The sequence below is a fragment of the Cheilinus undulatus genome, linkage group 20 (assembly GCF_018320785.1).
Source record: "Cheilinus undulatus linkage group 20, ASM1832078v1, whole genome shotgun sequence".
NCBI lineage: Eukaryota > Metazoa > Chordata > Actinopteri > Labriformes > Labridae > Cheilinus > Cheilinus undulatus.
The window spans coordinates 40,094,130-40,113,732 of NC_054884.1; the positions used below are offsets into that span (position 1 = coordinate 40,094,130).

At 40.9% G+C, this 19,603-nt stretch overlaps 1 protein-coding gene across 1 annotated transcript; it reads left to right on the forward strand.

Moving 5' to 3' along the window:
• Window positions 1–3,617: 3,617 nt before the first annotated feature.
• LOC121528037 (microfibril-associated glycoprotein 4-like) lies at window positions 3,618–6,528 on the forward strand (the record flags this gene model as incomplete). Its single annotated transcript, XM_041815143.1, has 6 exons — window positions 3,618–3,650; window positions 4,055–4,204; window positions 5,250–5,288; window positions 5,536–5,632; window positions 5,762–5,929; window positions 6,097–6,528. Coding segments are annotated over 6 exons (741 nt in total), but the record flags the coding sequence as incomplete, so codon positions are not given.
• Window positions 6,529–19,603: the final 13,075 nt, after the last annotated feature.

The window sequence follows — 19,603 nt, forward strand, 5'->3', positions numbered from 1 at the left end:
GATGACAAAAACATTACCGTACGCTGAACACTCTGCATGGAAAGAAAAATTCCACCTCAAATCTGAGCATAGCACCTAGCAACCCCGCACAGGAATGTGAAACTCACTGAAAAACCCCCGGAGACCCCCTCTGACATGACCGCTGCGGCTACCACATCCAATTCCGAGGGCCCCTCTCCTGCTAAACAGGTGAAAATAGACTTAAGGGCGACAGGACTTAGTGGCGCTGAACTGAAGAGGCTCGTCGCTGGCTATATTGTCGAAGACATGTTGCTCATTTCCACTGTAGACTCTGAATCATTCTGACGCATCGTAGAAAAAATACCGACCAAAAGCGTTGTCAAGCTGACGCAGAGAAAGTCATTTGCAACATACCTTGAGAGAAAATACGACATAATGGACGTTAATTTGAAGGCTGCACTCAGAGATGTAGACTTTGTTTCCAACACTGCTGACATCTGGACGGTAAATTATAAAAGTTTTGTGGGTGTAACAGTTCACTGGATTAATCCCACTTTACAGCGCAACAAGGCCGCCCTAGCATGTAAGAGAATCAGAGGCAGGCATTGATTTATAGTCTATTCAGGTTGTGCATCATGTTTTTGAAAAGTAACTAAGTAAAGTAATTAGTAAAGTAACTAATTACATTTCAAAATAACTAATTAGTAAAGTAACTGGATTACTTTCTTGGAGAAGTAATCACTAATCAGTAACTAATCACTATTTCCAAGTAACTTGACCAACACTGCTGATCCCACACAGTTTCTAAAACAGATGTACTTTGCTCATTCTCAAACTTTATTTCTGTGGGAATCCCCTCGACTTTCTGGGCCCAGTCTGTTAATGTCACTGCAGAACTGTTGAGGACTGAGTTTAAAATCGTTCAACATGTAATGAAAGACCTCTGTTATATTGAGCTTATATTATATTGTGGCTTCTTTCTTCTCTTTGTGTCGCGTGGTATGGCCTCCTCTATCCGTCATAACGTTACAAAAACGTGAAAATAACTTTTGCTCACAATGAGTCCATATTTTCTCTATTTCAGCTTTCTAAACTGAGACTGAAGGCAATGTCTCACTGACACACTGCAACACCACACATGTGCAGTCTCTCTTCTCCTACGATTACAGGGCCATGTTCTCTTTCTTGATATTATTAGATATGCTACAGGGAGGTACGTGAATGTTTACCATGACTGAATACAAACAGGATTCAGGATTCATTTATGCTGAGGTCTTTATGTGTTTGGATGGGTAAACAGGTCTGTCATGTGTGGTTATTAAGTTTTCTTCTTTATGACATTTTGGAAACTGCCAAGAGGAAATGACCTAAATGCAGCTGTTGTCACACGAAGTTTGTCAAGGGAGGGATCGACAGAAGAGAGTATAAATGAACTCACAGAATCTCAGACTTCAAGCTTCGATCAGAAGTCACGAAGACTCCAGAAGACTCCAGAAGACTCACGAAGACTCCAGAAGACTCACGAAGACTCAGGTGAGCTGCAGAACTCTATAAGGTGAGAGCAAACACAGAGATGGAGGTAGAGGGGAGAAAAGCATTAATGATGGAGATTCAGGCTCTTTCTCTGAGATTGGATGAGACGCTTTCTGCTCCTTTTCATTTAGCACTACTTCATGGTTCTCTTCTGACTATACTGGGTTAGGGAGCTAGGGAGTAAAAACACCAGTATTTTAGTGATGGGAACGTCTGCTCCTTCCAGTCCCTAACAACTTTGTGTGCAGTACCATGTTGGTTTTATTAGGGTAAGTGTACCCATTAAGCCCACCAAAATCTAAGTTCACATATTTTTCATAGATACTAAGATGGTTTATTAACATGATCATTAGTTAAAATGAAGGATTATTCTCTCATTTGAAAGTACATTTATTCACTTATGCATATGTTAAAGAACAGATTAAAGAAATTAAATCAAAAGTCTGGCATGGGCTTAATTGGTACTGAAGTACCGTTTAAGCCCACAACCACATTTACTGACAGAAATATAAAAATGTATTATATACACATATTCATACATATTATGCATGTTAAACACAATGTATATTTTTGAACTTGGATTTAATGTTTGGCTTGTAACAATGGACCACCTCAAACATGACTAAGTAGGCCTAAAACTAATTTTCACTGGCTTCACTATTTAACATTTCATTGAACATTTTATTCAATATTGACAAAATTAAAAAATGTGTTTGTTTTTAAAAGTATTAAATAACATTACAGTGCATCAACAATATCTTACTGAACTTGGATTTAATGTTTGGTTTACAACAATGATAATTTTAGGACAGTTGCTGTAATTCTTCCATTTTGTTGGCATTTTTCTCACTGTTAACAAATTATTATGCAAATTATACTGACATAACAATTCTTCTGGGCAGTGTGTGATCTGTGATGTACTCGTGTTAATGAAGTTAGTATGACAACATCCAACACAGGATTACAGTGAAAAGCTATCAAAAATGTCATTATTTCCTATTGAAACACATAAGATGGGCTTAAATGGTTCTACAGTGACTACCAGAGAAATAAAGATATTTTCTCACCAAAATGAAACAAATGTATAAAGAAATGCCTGTAGCCTAAATATGCTGTAAAACTTGCTATCACAGTTATCGCTCTTCTGCCAAACTTTCTGAATTATCGAGGAGTTCTTGTTCAAAGTTAGCTTACACTAGCTGTTTTTTGGGTCACTGTACCATTTAAGCCCACCTTGGAAAAAACACATTTTTTGAAAATATTTCACCCACCCAAACCCTTTTATGTGTCTTAATTTGAAGCAGAATCCTTCAGCAGTGTATCTATCAGTAGGGCTACATGTACTGACTAGTTATTAGCTCACTACGCTAGCTAGCATGACTCATCTCTTCACATAAAACTAAATGGTAAGAAATGACAAAAAACTACTTGTTTATACACAAAAAACAAATCAATAATCTCTCAAATTACATAATATGAATGTATTTACCAAGTCAGTGGCTGAAAATAGTTGAAAAGAGGTTTTTCTGAGGGGTCCCAAAACACCAAAGTCTTGAGGCGACTTTATCTGAGCCTCCTTGAGACTGCACAAATGTAGGCGGGCCTTATTCAGTATCCACAAATGTGATTGGTGTAAAACAAAAACTGACATATAATTAAGAAATTGTGTGATTGGACAAAATAATGTAAAGCATTAGAAAGGCCCCTCTTTTTAAAAAAAATTGACTTCAAAGTTGTAAATGGGCTTAAATGGTGCCTGGGCTTAATGGGTACACTAACCCTAAATCAACTAAACACCACGGTGTTTAAGCTGAGACTGGTTACTGCTTGGGTGTGCCTGTGGCATAGCAGTTCACAGAACAGACAACCATTGTTTTCTATCATGTCATTAAGGTTAACAAAAGGAGGGAAAAAGCTCTCTGGAGTCGGCCTCCATGATTCATAAAAGAGTCGGTACATAGAGATGGATCGATCATGAACTAAACATTACTACTCTCTCAGTGATCTGCTCAGCAACAAGAACCGGCTCCTTCTGCTCCCTAACTGCTCTTTATTTGGGATCACTTTGGGCCTTTGGCCGACTCAGACTCATCACTGCTTTCTCTTCTACAGTCTGATCTTCATCAGCTCACTTCAGCAAAGACTCCACCATGAAGGTAGGTAGAGAGCTAACTGTTAGAGGCTGTTTGAGGATGATAGTACTGTAATATAAAACATAAATGTCTGAATAATTCTCTCCTTTGTTATATTCATGTAGAACCAAACATGTAGAGCTGCTGTCAGTGTGTTTGTTGGACTCTGTTGGTCTTTCTGGGTTCTTTAAATTGATCTGCAGACCAATACAAACTTTAAAGATTAAAACTTTAATGTGATTCTGGAAACTTTATAGATGTTTGTTTTTTCTCTGTCCTGTCTCAGATAAACCAAAGATATATTTTTCTGTGTTTTCTTATTGACAGACCAGCAGGGTTTTGTGTTACCTTGACTGGTTGGACTGCTGAGTTCCTGCAGTCTTCCTCAGAAAATGACTGTAAAATAAAATTGTGAGCCTTTATTCCAGCTGGTTCCAGTCCTCGTCTGTCTCCTGGCTCCTCAGCTCATCAGCTGTTATCCCTTACTGCCGTTGGACTGCAGTCAGATCCATAAAGATAAGAGCCGACCCAGCGGAGTGTACACCATCTACCCCATCGGAGCCACGTCTGCTGCCCAGGTAAGCCTCAGCCTCTCTGGGCTGCAGGTTAGAGCGGTGGTTCCTAGTCTTTAATCTTACTGACCAGAAGCAGACAGAGCCGTGAACCCTTCTGAAATCTATGGTGCACCTTTAAGGGGGTCTCAGACCCCAGGGTGGGAACAAGTGGGTTACAGAAGAGCAATGCTGAGATTGAGTTGGCACTAGGGGACACACCTCACCCAAAGAGGGAAACCAGGGGACCCCCAGGGAGCCAGACCTGGGGTAGGGGGATAGGGGACTAGAGGGATACATGCAGCCACCAAACCTGTGGGCCTACTACCTGCAGGGTCCAGCTCTAGATCCAGAACCCCACTCCTGGAGAAAGGCTGGACACTGTCGTACTCTGGAGTTGCTCAGGGTGAGGGGTGCCAGATGGGTGTGGGGATTCTCACAAGCCCCCGGCTGGTAGCCTCTATGTTGGACTTTTCCCCGGTGGACCAGAGGGTCATCTCGTAGCAACTGCAGGTTTCAGAGGACAAGACTCTGACTGTTGTTGGTGCTCATGCACCAGCTTGAAGTACCCAGCCTTCTTGGAGTCTCACAGTGGGGTCCTGCAAGGGTGCCGCCTGGAGACTCCATCGTCCTTCTAACAGTCTTCAATGCCCATGTGGGAAATGATGGAGACACCTGGAGGGAGTGATTGAGGGGAACAGCCTGCCTAATCTGAACCCAAGTGGTGCTTTGGCATTGGACCTCTGTGTTAGTCATGGTCTGTCCAGAACAAACACCATGTTCTAACATAGGGATGCTCAGAAGTGGACCTGGGACCCTAAGCCATCATCTAGGACTGTTGATAGTCTAGGGTACCAGGACACTAACTGAATATTTAACATTATTCAATATCTAACATGTTCATGAAAAATGGAACAATATTATCCTCTCTCTCCAATGGCTACATGTAGTTTAACAGCTTAGGGGGGCATCGTCTGTTTATTTACAGATAATTGAACACCAGTGGAAACCAGGCGGCAGACCCCAGCAGTACTGATCAGTGTGTTGATCCTAACTGTGCTTGTGTTTCCAGGTGTACTGTGACATGGACTCAGAGGGAGGAGGATGGACGGTGAGTGTCAGCTCAATCCTTCACACTTTAATCCAAGCTCTAATGAGCATTATGAAAGAGCAGTCAGATTCCCTAATCACCACTGCTCTCCTTTCATATCCTCTCACTCCCACCTTTCCTTGACCCTGAGACGTTTTTCACCAAGGTTAAGGAGAAGTGGAGAGGAAAGGACTCAGGAGGTCATTTTTTGGACTTTCTGAACAGACCCCTTGTCTTTTAGCTAACTAACCTCCATCCTGTCCTCCAGGTGTTCCAGAGGAGGATGGATGGCTCGGTGAACTTCTACAGACCCTGGGATCAGTATAAGATGGGCTTTGGGAGCGCTGCTGGAGAGTACTGGCTCGGTAAGACAGAAAAACCAGGAAGTCCAGAGATGATTGATGACGCTGACATATCAAACTAGGACGTTTAGAATCTGACCTAATGAAGGGGAACTCATCCTCTCCTTCATGTTTCTGTGTTTGATTTCTCAGGTCTTGAAAATATTTTCCACCTGACTCTGAGGAGGAAGTTCGAGCTGCTGGTGGACATGGAGGACTTTGATGGAAACACGGCGTCTGCTCGTTACACCTCCTTCTCCATCGACTCTGAGACAGACGGATACACCCTGCATGTTTCTGGATTCAAGGATGGAGGCGCCGGTGAGTCAGAAGTTCTCTTTGGTTTCAGGACGACCTGTGAGGACGTCTGTTCTTGTTTTTATAGTAATGAAGGAGAAGATGTGTTTACTGTTGGTGACTCTGATGGTTTGTTTGGTCTTCATGTCTGCAGTAATGTCTAAAATCCTGATGTTCTGGTGTTTCTCTAGGAGACTCTCTGACCGGTCACAATGGAATGAAGTTCTCCACCTTTGACAAAGACCAGGACAAGTTGTCTGGCAACTGTGCCAAAACATACTTGGGGGCGTTCTGGTATAATCGCTGTCATAACACCAATCCAAACGGGGTTTATCGCTGGGGGGCTGATGGCACTCTTTATGCTGTAGGAGTGGAGTGGAAACAATGGAAAAGCCATGACTACTCTCTGAAGAGATTCAGCATGAAGATCCGTCCTGTTCAGTAGACCACCAGGACCAATCAGCTGATCATCAACATGATCTCTTTAGATGGTAAACACCAGCCTCTCTGATCATGTAGAAGGAGCTCCACAAGGAGACCAGAAGGTTTTCTAAATCCAGTCTGGTTGAGCTCTGAACACCTGTTGGTTCTTACCTGATGAGAATAAATGAGCAGAAACTGTCCATCTCTCTCCTGTCCTGATTCTTTAAGAGCAAAAAACTCAGAATGAACCCAGAATCAGCAACAACACTCTGATGTCTTTATCTAAGCTCAGAACAACACACACAGCTGGAAACCTCACTGAAATTCAATTGTTAGAGCTGGTTGGAGAAGGGTTAGGGTTAGGGTTTTTTTTTTTACCTCCTCTACATCTGACAGCTAAATATCAGACTTTTACTCCTTTACATCTCTAGAGACCCTCTCATTACTCACTACTTTTTTAAGTCAGCTTAAGTCATTTGGCACCAAAAAAAGTGCCTTATTTTAAAATTTAGATGAAGCCAGTGGACTTCCTGTTGGGATCTGGGAATGGGTCCAGGAGGCTTTTGTGTAGGTCTGATGATGACACACATGCACACCAAAAATCATAAGCCTAGGTTGAATGGTGTGCTGGGGCTGAATATTTAAAGAGAACATTTTAAAAATCAGAGGCAGAAATGTTCAAATTGCCAGAAGGGGGCGCTGTGACAGAGTAATGATATTGATGTATGAATGTATTCAGGATCAATGTGTGATCATTCCTGTGAAGTTTGGTGATGATTGACAGAAGCATAAAAAAGGTATAATGCATTATTTATTAAATTTCACAGCAAGAAATATACAAGAAAAAGTAGTTTAAGTTTGGGCTCTGGTCACAGCGCCACCCTGTGGAGAAAACTCACAGTTCCTACAACTTTACATCTCCAGGTTGTCTAGAATGAGCAACAAAAATCTGGAGTCAGTCAGATAAAACCCCTCAGACCAGTCTGTTAAAATATGAAACTTGTGAATCACCCAAAACATCAAAATTTGACCTTTAGCTGTTTGTAGTGCACTTCCTGTACATTTTAGAGGACGGCCCTCAGAGACTTTTCTTTTCATCTAATCATGGCACACATGTGTACTGATTTTCATTCACGTAGCTCTTACCCAGTCCCCTATCTCATGTTTGGGGATCCTGCTTGATGGACTTTCATGATTCTGACAAAACACCAAAATCTCCACTGGAGGACAGTTTTCTGTAATTCCATAATTCATCTCTGTTGAAGATGAGGTTGACAGTTTCTGGTTCAGAGTTGACCCTGTTAGGCTCTCAGGTTAGACCTAGATCCAGAACCCAGCCCTTGTTGGGACTGAGTTTGAACACTGATTATGGAATCAAAATACATTTTTGCTGTAACAAAAATGAGAAAAAACAAGATAAAGTCATAATAGTCACTGCTGTCTCCTCTGGTTCAGTCCAGGTTAAAGAGCCACTCCTGCAGCAAAGACTGGCCTGTAAAAAGTCAGGGCTTTTAGACAGCCTGCATGTGTGCCATGACTCATTTTTCCATGTGTGGTTCTGGACCATGACAGACAGGAACATGATAAATGGACAGCCGTATTAACTTTGATGTAGCACAGATGCATGTCCACATCAGTAGAATATGTCTAAAGCAGTGTTACTCAACCCTGCTCAAGCAAAGAACCAAATTATTGAAAAATAACTTCGCAAGAGCCACAATCTACGTTAGGGGTTGTCAACCTTTTCAGCCCGTGACCCCCAAAATAAAGGTGTCAGAGACCGGGGACCCCCACTGTACCTGAAGTCGGTTGAACACAGCCATGAACTTTTTAGAATAGTGATGTGGAGACAAGGCCGCACATTGGGGGGGGCAGCTAAACTGGGGGCCAGCAAAACCCTGGTCCATTGTAAAGTTCAGCTGTGGTATTTTATATTTAACCTGAATAATAACCACTCTGATCAAAGACACAAATATCTAGACGTGGCTAAAAAAAATAACCAAAAATGGCAAACTTTGGTTAATGTGGCAAAAAACTGGCATATTAAGTGGTAAAAAGGAATTAAAAAGTGGCTGAAATGGCGTTAAAGTAGCAAAAATAGGCAGAAATTTGGTGAAATGGGATGAAAAATTAATATAAACTGGCAAAAAGAAAAGGGTTAGCTGAGGCAGAAATAGTCAGAAATGGGTTAAACTGGCAAAAATGGGCATATCAAAGTATGAAATGTGGCGTAAAAAGTGGTAAAAGAGGTTAATAGTGGCAGTAATGGGTCAAGAGGCAACAATAGGCAGAGTGTCAAGATTTGGGTTCGAAGTGGCAACAACAGGCAGAAAAAAAGTGGTGGAAAGGGTTAAAAATGGACCAAAAAATGGGTTTTAAGTGGTAAAAGTCTGTTAAAGTTGGCAAAATTGCTGTGAAGTGGCAACAGTGTCGATTAAAAAATATTCCTAGTTTTTTAAAGGCATCTGGAGACCCCCTTTCAGTGTCTTGCGACCCCCAGTGAGGTCCCAACCCCAACGTTGAGAACCCCTGATCTAAGTGGTGAAAAGTGGCAAAAAGGGGTGAAAGTGGATGAAAAAGAAAAAAGTAGGCATAAAATGGCAAAAAAAAGGGGTTTAAAGAGACAATAAAGATACAGGTGGCACAAACAATCAAAAAGCAACAAAAACAGCAATAAATGAGTGAGAAGTGACAAAGGCAGAAAACAAGCAGCAAAAAGGTAGGACAGATGGGCAACAATGGGGAAAAGTGGTTTTCAAAGGCAAAAGGCAGATTAAATGTGTGAAAAGTGGGAAATAATGGCAAACAAGGGGGAAACATTGCAAATAACAAAAAGCAGGATGAAAGACGCTAAAACTGGTGAAATGGGGCAAAAATTAGCAAAAAGTGGCAAAATGAAATGGCAAAAGTGGGCTCAATGCTGTAAAAATTGATTATAATTGGGAAAAAATGGAAAAAGGGACAAAAATGGGTAAAAGGGGCTTAAAATTACATTAATAGGGTGTAAAGATGGAAAGAAAAAGTGGCAAAAAAGGACAGAAAGTGGCAAAAATGGGTGAGAAATGACTATAACGGGCAAAAAGAAGAAAGAGTGGAAAAAATGGAAGGAAAGTGGCAATAAAAGGGGAAAAACAGCAAAAAGCAGGATAAAAGAGACTAAAACTGGTGACATGGGGCAAAATGAGCAAAAAGTGGCAAATTGAAGTGGTGAAAGTGGGCTTAAAGCTGTGAAAATGGATTATAAGTCTGATCAGAGCCAGTGCTGGACCATCTCACTCCTGAATGTGGAGACAAAGATGTGTTGTAGCTTCATGGCAGAGGCTTTTTAGTGTAGACAGGAATGGTTTAATAGACACTACAGGGCAGAGAGCAGGGATCTTAGGTTAGGTAGAGAATGGGGATCTACACTTGCCTTTTTAGAGGGTGACATTTTCAACTCCTTAATTTTGCTTTTAACCCCTTACTTTGACTTTTTACCTCATGATTTCCAATTTTTCTCATATTTTCACATTTTTAATTCATATTCTTTACTTTTTATGTCACATTTTGACGTTTCAGACTGACAATTTTAAGTCATATTTTTTTACTTTTTAATTCATTACTTTCAATTTCAGCTCATATTTTGACATTTAAAACCCCTAACTTTGGATTTTTAATCCCATATTTTGACCTATTAGATTCACAATTTAAAATGTATGTCATATTTTGTCTTTCTAGATCCACAGTTTTAAATTTTCTTATGTTTTCCACTTATTATTTAAAATTTTATGTCATATTTTACAGTTTTGGACTCACAATTTTAAATTGCAGTCATATTTGTTGACCTTTAAAGTCATTATTTTGAATTTTTAAATAAGATATTCCTTTATTAGTCCCACAAGGGGGAATTCCAAAAGCTCTTTTTTGACATTTTAAATTCATAATATTACTTTCTATATCATATTTTGACATTTTAGACTCACAATATTAAGTTCAAGTCGTATTTTTTTTTAACTTTTAAACTCATTATTTTGAATTTTAGCTCATATTTTGACATATACAACCCCTTTGGTTTTTTAATCCCATATTTTGACCTATTAGACTCACAGTTTAAAATTTTAATTCATATTTTGACCTCACATTTGCCTTCAAATGTCTTTATACATTTGCTCTTTAAACATTTTTCTTCTATTTTTGATAGTGTATTTTAGAACTGTGTTCTGACCTTTGAAACTAATAATTTGGACTTTTAATCTCAGATTTTGAGCCTTTATAGTTATCATTGGGAGGTTTGTTCAGTGAAATCTAAATTATGCTCTAAAAGTTGATGACTTGAAATTATATCGTCATTTCCACCAACTATTTAGGATAACCAGAGAAAAATATCAGTTGCATAATAATGTGGTGTATTTAGACTTGTCATCATATCCTGTTATTTTATGTCTTCCTTCCTTTGTCTCCATTCTCCAAACTTGGCCTGTGGGACATTCATGCTCAGAACAGCAGCAGTGAACCAGATAAATACACTGCCTGGCAAAAAACAGACGCCACCTATAAAAGGTCACACACTCTAATATTTGGTTGGACCGCCTTTAGCTTTGATTACAGCACGCATTCGCTGTGGCGTTGTTTGGATAAGCTTCTGCAATGTCACAAGATTTCTTTCCATCCAGTGTTGCATTAATTTTAATATTGATGATGGGAGAGTCTGACCACTGTGCAAAGCCTTCTCCAGCACATCCCAAAGATTCTCAGTGGGGTTAAGGTCTGGACTCTGTGGTGGCCAATCCATGTGTGAAAATGATGTCTCATGCTCCCTGAACCACTCTTTCACTATTTGAGCCCGATGAATCCTGGCATTGTCATCTTGGAATATGCCCGTGCCATTAGGGAAGAAGAAATCCATTGATGGAATAACCTGGTCATTCAGTATATTCAGGTAGTCAGCTGACCTCATTCTCTGGGCACATAATGTTGCTGAACCTAGACCTGACCAACTGCAGCAACCCCAGATCATAGCCCCGCCCCCACAGGCTTGTACAGTAGGCACTAGGCATGATGGGAGCATCACTTCACCTGCCTCTCTTCTTACCCTGACGCTCCCATCACTCTGGAACAGGGTCAATCTGGACTCATCAGACCACATGACCTTCTTCCATTCCTCCAGAGTCCAATCTTTATGCTCCCTACCAAACTGAAGCCTTTCTTGCATGCCGATGATTTGACCCTTCTTAAACAGACTAACTTCATTTCATTGTAATAATTAATATGTCCAGTAACTCAGTTTAGAGGCCAACAGATCAGTGGTTTGTCCTAGTTCTTCTCATTGGCTGTAACGTGTGCTACACTGATACTCTCAATCAAATGTTTGTGCCTCCTTTATCATTACTTACTAGACTTAATATTTTTTTTAAATTTTCGTTTCAGAAACAAAAACAAGTAAACAGACAATTTTTTCACTGTTATATTATATGAAAGAATGATAGACGGTTCCTACAGGACAGTCTACCAGCCGAGCAGCAGCAGAGGTGGAAAAGTTCCAGTTTCCATATACAGCTGGCGCACCGCAGAACGCCAGCTAATCGTACTGTGGAACACATCGCTCCCTCTCTTGGCAGAACATTTCCACAGCCGGCGCTCCAGACCGGCAGCGGTGTGTGCCTGGACCTACACTCCACTCCACCTCGTTTCAGATACGCTGCAGCTCTATTTCGAGAAGGACCCAACTGCAGTCAAGATGGCCAATATGGGCGTCGCTATACATCCAATCCATGTCGGAAGTCCCAAGCGGAAGTTTCTTCTTGGTGTTGGACTCAGCTGTCAGTGTTTGTCAGTCTTTTTCGCGCCTAAGCCTAACCCTTGGTGCTGGATGTCAAATATATCACCCCTGCCAATCACAACAGAAGCCATATGTTCTCAGCAACATTTATTAAACGAAAACAAAACACATGAGGCATAGGGAACAGACAACATGCAAGATTTGACAATTAGGAAACACACTGTGCTGAAAAGATGTTAAAAAAGTGGCAAAAAAAAGGTTAAAAGTGGCAAAAAAAAAAAGGGATAAAGTGGAAAATATGGGTAAAGTAAGGGAAAAAGTGGCAATAATGGGTGTAAAAAATGGTGAAGAGTGGGAAAAAAATGGATTTAAAGTCACCAAACGTGTTAAAGGTTGGCTAAAGGTGGCTTAAATGGGTCAAAAGAGTCAAACATTGGTTTGAATTAGCTGGAAATTGGCTGTAAGTGGCAAAAATGTGTGGTAAAATTGATAAAAAGCAGTTAAAAAGTGGGAACTGTTGATTATAAGTTGCAACAATTGGTGTAAATATGTGGTGAAATTACATCAGAGTGGCAAAAAACAGGTTGAGATAAAAAAATGGGGAAAAATCAAAGTCACCAAAGATGGGTAAAAGGTGGTTAATATAGGTGTGAAGTAGTCAGAAAATAGCTAAAAGTGGCAAAAAATAGGTGGTGAAAATGGTGAAACACAGTTTAAATGTGGCAACCATTAGTTAACTAAAAATTGGTTGGAACAAGTGGTGGAAAAATAGGTCAAAAGTGACCAAAATGGGAAAAAGCAGATATAAATTTGCTTATAGTTGTCAGAAAACTGCTTAAAGCTACAAAAATGGGTGGTAAAAATGGTGAAAAGTAGTTAGTTCCAGCAATTGGCATAAACACGTGCTGAAAAGATGTTAAAAGGTGGCGAAACAGGTTAGAAGTGGCAGAAAAAAAGGAAAGAGCAGAAAATATGGGTAATGTGAGGGAAAAGGTGGCAATACTGGGTGTAAAATAATGGTGTTGAGTGGAAAAGAACTGGAATAAATTGTTTTAAAGTCACCAAAATGGGTTAAAAGTTGAAAAAAATTGGCTAAAAGCGGCTTAAATGGGTCAAAAGTGACAAACATGGGTTAGTGTCAAAAATTGCTCAACTTTTTCACATTTTTGAGTCAAGTAATTTTATTTCAAGTCAACAGAAGAGGATACCTTAAAAATGTGGAGAAAACAAAAGCTGCCATCTAAAGTAAAAAAAAAAGAAAATTAAATAAGTTGTAATGCATGCAGTCTGTAAATCTGAACAATTTTAAACCATTCAACAGGTTTGAGAATTTCAATTTTCAGTATTTTTGGTTAGAATTAGTTCATTTGAACACCAAATCCTCAAGACTACAGATTCTACCATTTGAATATTAAACAATGGACAAATTAATACAATATTTCAGTGATTATCAAGGTTAGATTTAATTTTATCTTAAACCGGTCAATAATTAGTGCTGAAATCTGAAAGCTTTTTTCAGTTACATTCTTTAAAAGGACAAACTGGCAAAAATATTTCCAATTGTTTCTGAGTGATCTGTAGAGGTTTGTTGGGATGCATGATATCATCGTCTGATATCAGCCTCAGCAGATAGAAATTTTGACTTCTGCTGGTATTTGCCTTTTTTTAGTTACAGCTGATATTTTGGCTGTGAATATCAGCATATACTGACCGTAAATTTTGTCCATATAAACTAAAAAAAATAGTGGTTTTAGGTTTGTAAAACATTTAAATATTGGTATCCATACTGCTATCAGCTAGAATCAATCTGAAAACATCACCATATCAGATATCAGCAAAAATCCACTATCATGCATCCCAAGATGTTTACTAAAGTAATCTCATTTCTGCTATTCTACAAAGCATAGTTAAGTTAAACTGCATGTACCAAGAGATGGTTGGATTAAAACTGTAGCTGCTGGTAAAGCTACCACAATCAGATCATTTTTAACTAAAGTTAGATTTATTAAATTACAGCTAACATTTTTAATCCAACAATCTCTGCTGCTGTCACAGTCAGCGGGCAACAGGAGACAATAACTGTAGTGTAGGTCCTGTAGCCATTTACACCACAGTTATTAACTACTCAGGATTATTGGTCAACACCAGAATTTACAAGACAGAAACAACTTTATATGACAAATTCAAAACTTCAACTACAAAAATATTAGTGACTCAATGATTAACAGAGAATGTTAAATTGAGGAAATGTCATTATGAAATTGTGACAAGGAAACAAGGCAGTAGGACTAAAATGGAAAAAAAAATTAGAATCTAATAGGAAAGAAAATAATCAAGATAGTAAAACTCTAGACTCCGTAGAACAAACTATATTATGATAAATTTTCCCAAATCCGTCAGCCCTAGATTGTTACCAAATTATTCAATTGCGAGTTGTTCCCAAAATTTTGACTGCCATTTAACATGGGATTTTAAAATCTGTCATCTTGTGTGTTTATAAAAAGAATAAATGATTGTGTATTATAACAAAAACCATATTGTGTAGATAACACTAGGGCTGAACAACTCTGAAAATATAACCAAATTAAAATATCTATTTTGACTTGTACTGAAAATTTGATATGATTTTTGTACTGAAGGGAAAAATCATTTTAATGTCAAAATATATGTATAAAAAATACAAACAGATTTTTGCTAATTATTCTAGAAAACCTGAAACATGAATGCTTGCATGATGTTGTGTATTAACATTGTATTTTGACACATTCACCTTAAATAAAAATTTGCACCTTTTGCAATTTCATAACTGCAGTGGGCCAGACTGTGATTTCATCTAAATTCTGCCCAACAACCAACTAAAAATCCAGTAAAAAAACAAAACAAAAACAAAATGTAGGGTTAATGAAAATAAACGATAAATCCAAACAAAAATGGGCCTAACATTTTGAACAAAATTAGTAATTAAATCCTGTTGTTTTGCCCCTACTTCAGGGATAATGTGGTTAACTGTTAAAGACATGAGTCTTTACTGTACAAGTGTGAGACTTCTTTCCAACACTGAAAAGTCTGAAGACATTTGTTCAGGCAGACGTAGAGATAGAGTAGTAGCAGAAATCCAGCACACTGGTGAGCTAGCACGTTATATAGATATAATCCGATAAGATGACACTGCTACGCAAGGCCAAGCAAACACGACATGCTGCGTTTCACTGTGTGCACACTGAAAGTGAACCCATGTGGTGGAATTCACTCATTGCTTGTAAACTGAAAGTAGCATTGTGTTTTAAAGGCAGCTGATATGACAGCTGGGCTAATAAATTTGTTAAGCACTGTATATTTGTCTCAGAGACCATCCAGCATCATGAAGTGCTTTAATGCGGACTCTTTCATCTTCAGTCAGCTCTCCACGTTTTACCATTTTGAACAGGAATGAGGAATTTCAAACTGAACTCACCCAAATTTGAGCCGGCTCACTGGGCTTCTCTGAGAAGTCAGAAATGAATCAAGCATAACATTCAACCGCTAAAACTCATTTTTCTGTTCAGGAATGACAGTAAATAACTATAATTTGACATATGAATCAAGAAATAACAATGTGCTTTACCATTTTTTCAGTTTTTTTGTAAATCAGTAAATTTAAAAATTCATGGATAACAATAATAATTCTATTTTAGCATTAAAAATATCATTTGGGTTAAAGAGCTTCTACATATTGGTGTATTAACCATTGCAGAAACATAAACAATGATTTTGGTAATTATCAATGCTGTTAATTTAGGGCAGCTGTGGCATAAACCTTACTTTGGTTAGGGTTAGAGTGGTCTAATACATTTGTTAAGCACTGTATATAAGAAACTGGTGCTAACTACTGAGGACATGGAAGGCTGTGAGGTAAAGGCCAACCTTTCCTGGATCAGGAAGAGCTTCCTAGGAGCTCTTCCAAAGGGGAGGGCCAAAACCTTCAGCCATTGACGTAGATGGCCCTCCCGCCTCCTTGACCCCCCGGCCGAGGAAGCTGGGGGCCATTTTAGTAGAAGGCCCTCCGGCCTCCATGGCCCCCCCGGCCAAGGAAGCTGGGGACCATTTTAGTAGAAGGCCCTCCAGACTCCATGGCCCCTGGCCATTGTTGTAATGGCCCCCAGCTTCCTCGGCAGAAGCTGCTGGTGAGGTGGTGGATGTGGCACCCCGTGCCGTCCAGTCCAGGCTGCAACAGGAGGACCGAGACCCCATTGCTGCTGCCTGTAGAGCCTCTGACCACATCCAGCAGAGAGGTCAGGGCTACACCTGTACGTCGAGCTGCTGAGGAGCGCTTTAACAATCACTCGAGGCAACACAGGCCTGAGATCAATATCAGCAACAATGTGGCTTCCAGATGCCAGGAAAAGGCCAGAGATGGAATTAAACAGAAATGGAATGTTGGAAATGGGATGTCTGTAATGGAATGCTGTCAGACCATCACACAACCTGAACAGTGCAGAGCACAGACCCCAGGGAGGTCTTCACCAGGACGCATAGTTACTGGCCTCAGATTCGCCAACTCCTGGCCTATCACATGATCACCGGTGGACTTGTCAGACACACAAAACACAAAGGCATTGTGGGGCTGCAGTTTCAACTAAACTTCCTCACTCAAATCCAATAATGCTAACAAAACCTTAAAGTCAGACAAGTTTTGATCTACACCAACACTGACTAGCAAGGCCAGTAAAGCCTTTATCTAACCATCTTGCTGCTTTGAAAACGGCAGGTGCAGGTGGCATCTGGTCATCCCACAGGCTCAGAATCCCGAAACCTTATAAAGGTGTACCTAACAAACCCCTGAGCCGGTAGGACAACCAGACACTACCCACAGATGCTGCATGCAAAGGACACAAGATGCTACTCTAACAACCTGTCATCTCTGCTAATACACAGCAGTAATCCTGAGTCTATGCTCACTGGGAGCAGGCACATCCCACCTGTGAAAATTTGAGTTCCTGTGCACGGTGAAAAGATCCACCTCTGGCAAAGATGTGATCAGCCACAACCTGGTAGTCTCATTCACATTCAGGGCCAGAATCAGAGAACCATGCACACTAATCAGTCAGCCATCTGTCTGCAGGTTGTCCTGAGGAGTCTTCTCAAACCCAAATCCCCATGCCTGGTGTCCACAAGGCCTGCCAGGCTTAAGGGAGAGTCCTGCGTCTCAGCATACAGCAACCACAGAACCATGATGCACCGAGAGCCCAGGGGTTTGTGTAAAAGGTACACAATTATGCGGTTTCAGGATTCTGAGCTGTCAGGACACCAAGGCGTTTTCTGCAGTCACAGTACGCCGAGACTCAAGACTCTACACCTCAAGCCTCACTGGCCCTGTAAAGCACCATGCACAGGGACAATGGGCGTGACAAGACCCTCCAGGATAACCCAGACAGACAGCTAACGATCAGTGCACATGCTTCTCTCACCCCAACCCTGAATGTAAATGAAAACTAACCAGGAAGCAGATGATCACAAGTCTGTCTGAGATGTTTCTTTCACTATGAACAGGAAGTTAGCCTTCCACAGGTGGACAGCTCTGCTCCAGCCTTCACCCGAGTGTCCAAAGCATAAATCTAAACACCTGACTACACAACCACTAAGTTATCTGCTAACCTTTCACTCGGGTGATCTACCACATACGACAGCAAACTCCCCTATATTTAAATACTGCATTAGCTATGGCCACTCACTGACCAGCACAGAAACCAACAACATAAAAGCCCTCTGGTTCATAACCAGCAGGCTATCCATCCCTTCCAGAACTGCAGCCCAAAACTTCACACAACCATCAACTCACTATCAAGCAAACCAAGAGGAGAGGCAAGTCCTGCCCAGAAATGCCTCTCCTCCCAACACCCTAGACTAGGAACTCTGTAGGCCAGTAAAGCCTTTATCTAACCATCTTGCTGCTTTGAAAACGGCAGGTGCAGGTGGCATCTGGTCATCCCACAGGCTCAGAATCCCGAAACCTTATAAAGGTGTACCTAACAAACCCCTGAGCCGGTAGGACAACCAGACACTACCCACAGATGCTGCATGCAAAGGACACAAGATGCTACTCTAACAGTCCGGTACTTATGTGCCAACACTACACCCTGGGAAAAGACAACCTGCCCTTAGTAAGGATCCTATCACCTTACCTGTGACACGACTGAAACAGCTGACTACACCTGTCCCACTGGATCACACAAGATCCCAACAAACAAACATCCCACCTGTGAAAATTTGAGTTCCAGCACACAGTGAGAAGACCCACCTCTGGCAATGATGTGATCAACCACAACCTGGTAGTCTCATTCACATTCAGGGCCAGAATCAGAGAACCATGCACACTAATCAGTCAGCCATCTGTCTGCAGGTTGTCCTGAGGAGTCTTCTCAAACCCAAATCCCCATGCCTGGTGTCCACAAGGCCTGCCAGGCTTAAGGGAGAGTCCTGCGTCTCAGCATACAGCAATCACAGAACCATGATGCACCGAGAGCTCAGGGGTTTGTGTAAAAGGTACACAATTATGCGGTTTCGGGATTCTGAGCTGTCAGGACACCAAGGCGTTTTCTGCAGTCACAGTACGCCGAGACTCAAGACTCTACACCTCAAGCCTCACTGGCCCTGTAAAGCACCATGCACAGGGACAATGGGCGTGACAAGACCCTCCAGGATAACCCACAGACAGACAGCTAACGATCAGTGCACATGCTTCTCTCACCCCAACCCTGAATGTAAATGAAAACTAACCAGGAAGCAGATGATCACAAGTCAGTCTGAGATGTTTCTTTCACTGTGAACAGGAAGTCAGCCTTCCACACCTAAACACCTGACTACACAACCACTAAGTTGCAGTCAAACCTACCTGTGGCCACTCAACGACCAACACAAATCAAACATCACATCATCCAACACGTTTGTGTCTTGAGGTTTTGACAGTGCCGTGGAGAACCACGCCACAGGTCGAGTCAGGGCAAAAATGACGGCAGGAACTCTACGCCCTGGCTCAGACCACCGCCGGCGTCTACAGTTGCAGCTGCCCAGGCTGTGAAACAGGCTGAGGACACAGACAGGAAGCAGCTGATGGAGCCTCGGGTGTGTGCTGCCTCCTGTGATCGCCGCGCTCACACAGCGGCGCGAGGTACAGGCGTAGTCCTGGCCTCTAAGCTGAATATGGTCGAAGGCTCAACAGGCAGCACTAATTTTTGGTCCCGGCCATCCTGTTGCAGCCTGGACGGGCCCTACTGATGGTGCCACACCCACCAAATTTCCACTTCAACCTCACCAGCAGCTTCTGTAATTTTTTTTTTTATAAAATTTCATTTTTATACAGGGTTTTATTATTATTATTATTATTAATTGATTAAAGTAATACATTTTTAGGTTATTAGAGAGAAGACTTAATTTTATGTACTCTGTAATGTTAGGTATTAAAATTTGTAAAAACTGAGAGCCTTTTGTGAGCTAAGGAACCATGTGGACTGAATGAGTGTCTAGTTTTCTTATTTGGG